This window comes from Acanthamoeba castellanii, assembly GCF_000313135.1.
Source record: "Acanthamoeba castellanii str. Neff unplaced genomic scaffold scf7180000084756, whole genome shotgun sequence".
NCBI classification, from domain to species: domain Eukaryota; phylum Discosea; order Longamoebia; family Acanthamoebidae; genus Acanthamoeba; species Acanthamoeba castellanii.
In genome coordinates, this window is record NW_004457498.1 from 82569 (window position 1) to 84268 (window position 1700).

The 1700-nt window shown below is 67.5% G+C and overlaps 2 protein-coding genes across 2 annotated transcripts in view; one reads left to right on the forward strand and one right to left on the reverse strand.

Moving 5' to 3' along the window:
• Positions 1–186: 186 nt before the first annotated feature.
• Positions 187–1327, forward strand: ACA1_393910 (pentatricopeptide repeat domain containing protein; the record flags this gene model as incomplete). The annotated part of the gene is made up of 2 exons (XM_004340670.1): positions 187–256; positions 360–1327. 2 exons carry the CDS (start codon positions 187–189, stop codon positions 1325–1327), a joined length of 1038 nt encoding a protein of 345 aa, XP_004340718.1.
• A 115-nt stretch (positions 1328–1442) lies between these two features.
• ACA1_393920 (Tubulin/FtsZ family, GTPase domain containing protein) overlaps positions 1443–1700 on the reverse strand; it is a gene marked incomplete at both ends in the record, with an annotated part of 2708 nt that continues 2450 nt past the window's right edge. The window contains one exon of the mRNA XM_004340671.1: positions 1443–1682. Within this exon, the coding sequence (XP_004340719.1) occupies positions 1443–1682 (240 nt within the window). The remainder of the gene's footprint in view (positions 1683–1700) is intronic.

Here is a 1700-nt window from a genome sequence, read left to right on the forward strand (position 1 = left end):
ATGCGGCTCTTCGACGTCCGGCCCGACGCCTTCGTCTACACCTCGCTCATCAACGCCGGCGCCAAGGCACCTTTACCTTCTCCTCGTGTGCGTGTGCGGTCATGCGTGTGCGATCGTGAGTGTATGTTAACCGCCAAAGTGCGCCAGGCGGGTGAGCCTGAGCGAGCGCTGGCGGTGATGGAAATGATGAAGACCGACGGCGTGAAGCCCAGCGCCATTACCTACAACGCCCTCATTTCGGCGCTCGCCTCCAAAGGTGCCCGCCTGCTCTCTCCGCCATGATTGAACCGTACCCGGGTTGGGCCGACTGACTTCATGTCCGTGTGCGGTGCGTGTGCGGTGATGGTCGCGTATGACAGAGAACCGGGACGTGGAGGCCCTCGTACGGCTGGTCGACGAGATGAAGTCCCAGGGACTGACGCCCAGCGTGGTGACCTACAACACCCTCATTCTCGCCTGTCGCGGGCCTTCGGCCCACCGCGGCGGCGGCCACGACGACGGCGACGACCGAGAGGAAGACGAAGCGGAGGAGGAGCGACGATTGGAGCGCGCGCTCGGCCTGCTGCACGATATGAAGCGCGAGGGCCTCACGCCCGACGTTATCACCCTCCACAGCCTCGTGCGCGTCGCCATCCACGACGACGAAGGCGACGCCGGCAACCGAACGCGACGACGACGACAGAAGAACGCCGAAGACGAGGACGCAGGCGCTGGTGGAGGAGGCGATGCGCGACGGCAGCGGGGCGAGGCGGCCGCGAGGCAGGTCGACCGGGCGCTGGCGCTGATCGACCGGCTGACCGCCGACTTTCCGGGCCTGACGCCCAACGCCCACCTCTACAATGGGCTCATCGCCCTCTGCCAGCTGGGCGGCCGAGCCGACAAGGCCACCGCCCTCTACCGCCGTATGCGCGAGGCCGGCCTCCAGCCCACCATCGACACCTTCCGCTCCCTCCTCTCCAGCCTCGACCACCACAACGACGACCAGGCTGAGGCCCAGACGGCGGCGGCAAAGCAGGCGATGGAGCTGCTGGAGGAGATGAAGCGTGACGGGCCGGCGCCGACGCCGGCGATCTACGGAAAGGTGATCGAGGTGGTGGTGCGCGGGCGGGGCCGTGGTGGGTGGGACGAGGCGTGCGGGCTGGTGCGGGAGATGGAGGCGCGCGGGCTGCTGGTGAGCGCCAAGGTCTACAACGTGCTCCTCGGGGAGAGCGTGCGGGCGGGCGACGCCCAGCGCGCGCAGGAGGTGCTGCGCGAGATGCGGCGCAAGGACGTGCCGGGCGACTACAAGACCTCCCTCCTTCGCAAGGAGGCCGAGCGGCTGCACTGACTTTCTGACGTCAGCAAAGAACGAAGGCGACAACAATAAAGAACGAAGAAAAACGGCGACAGCAAAGAACGAAAGCGCTGGTGAAGAAAGAATGAAGACGACCAACGCCGCCAGGTCAGATGGTCAACGAAACGACGGCGCCGGTGCGCGCTGACCGGATGCCGGCCTCGAGCACCGCAATCTGGCGCCGCACCTGGTCCACCGTCACCCCCAGATCCTCCTGGTTGTCGGCTGCGGCGGTCCCGGCGGTGGTCGCCAGGCGGCGTCGCACGTCCTCGTAGTAGGACTTCCACCGGCCGGGCTCGGAGGGGACGACCACCTCCTCGCCGGTGGCGCCCCGCTTGAGGCGGCCCCACTGGGCCGAGTCCTCAAC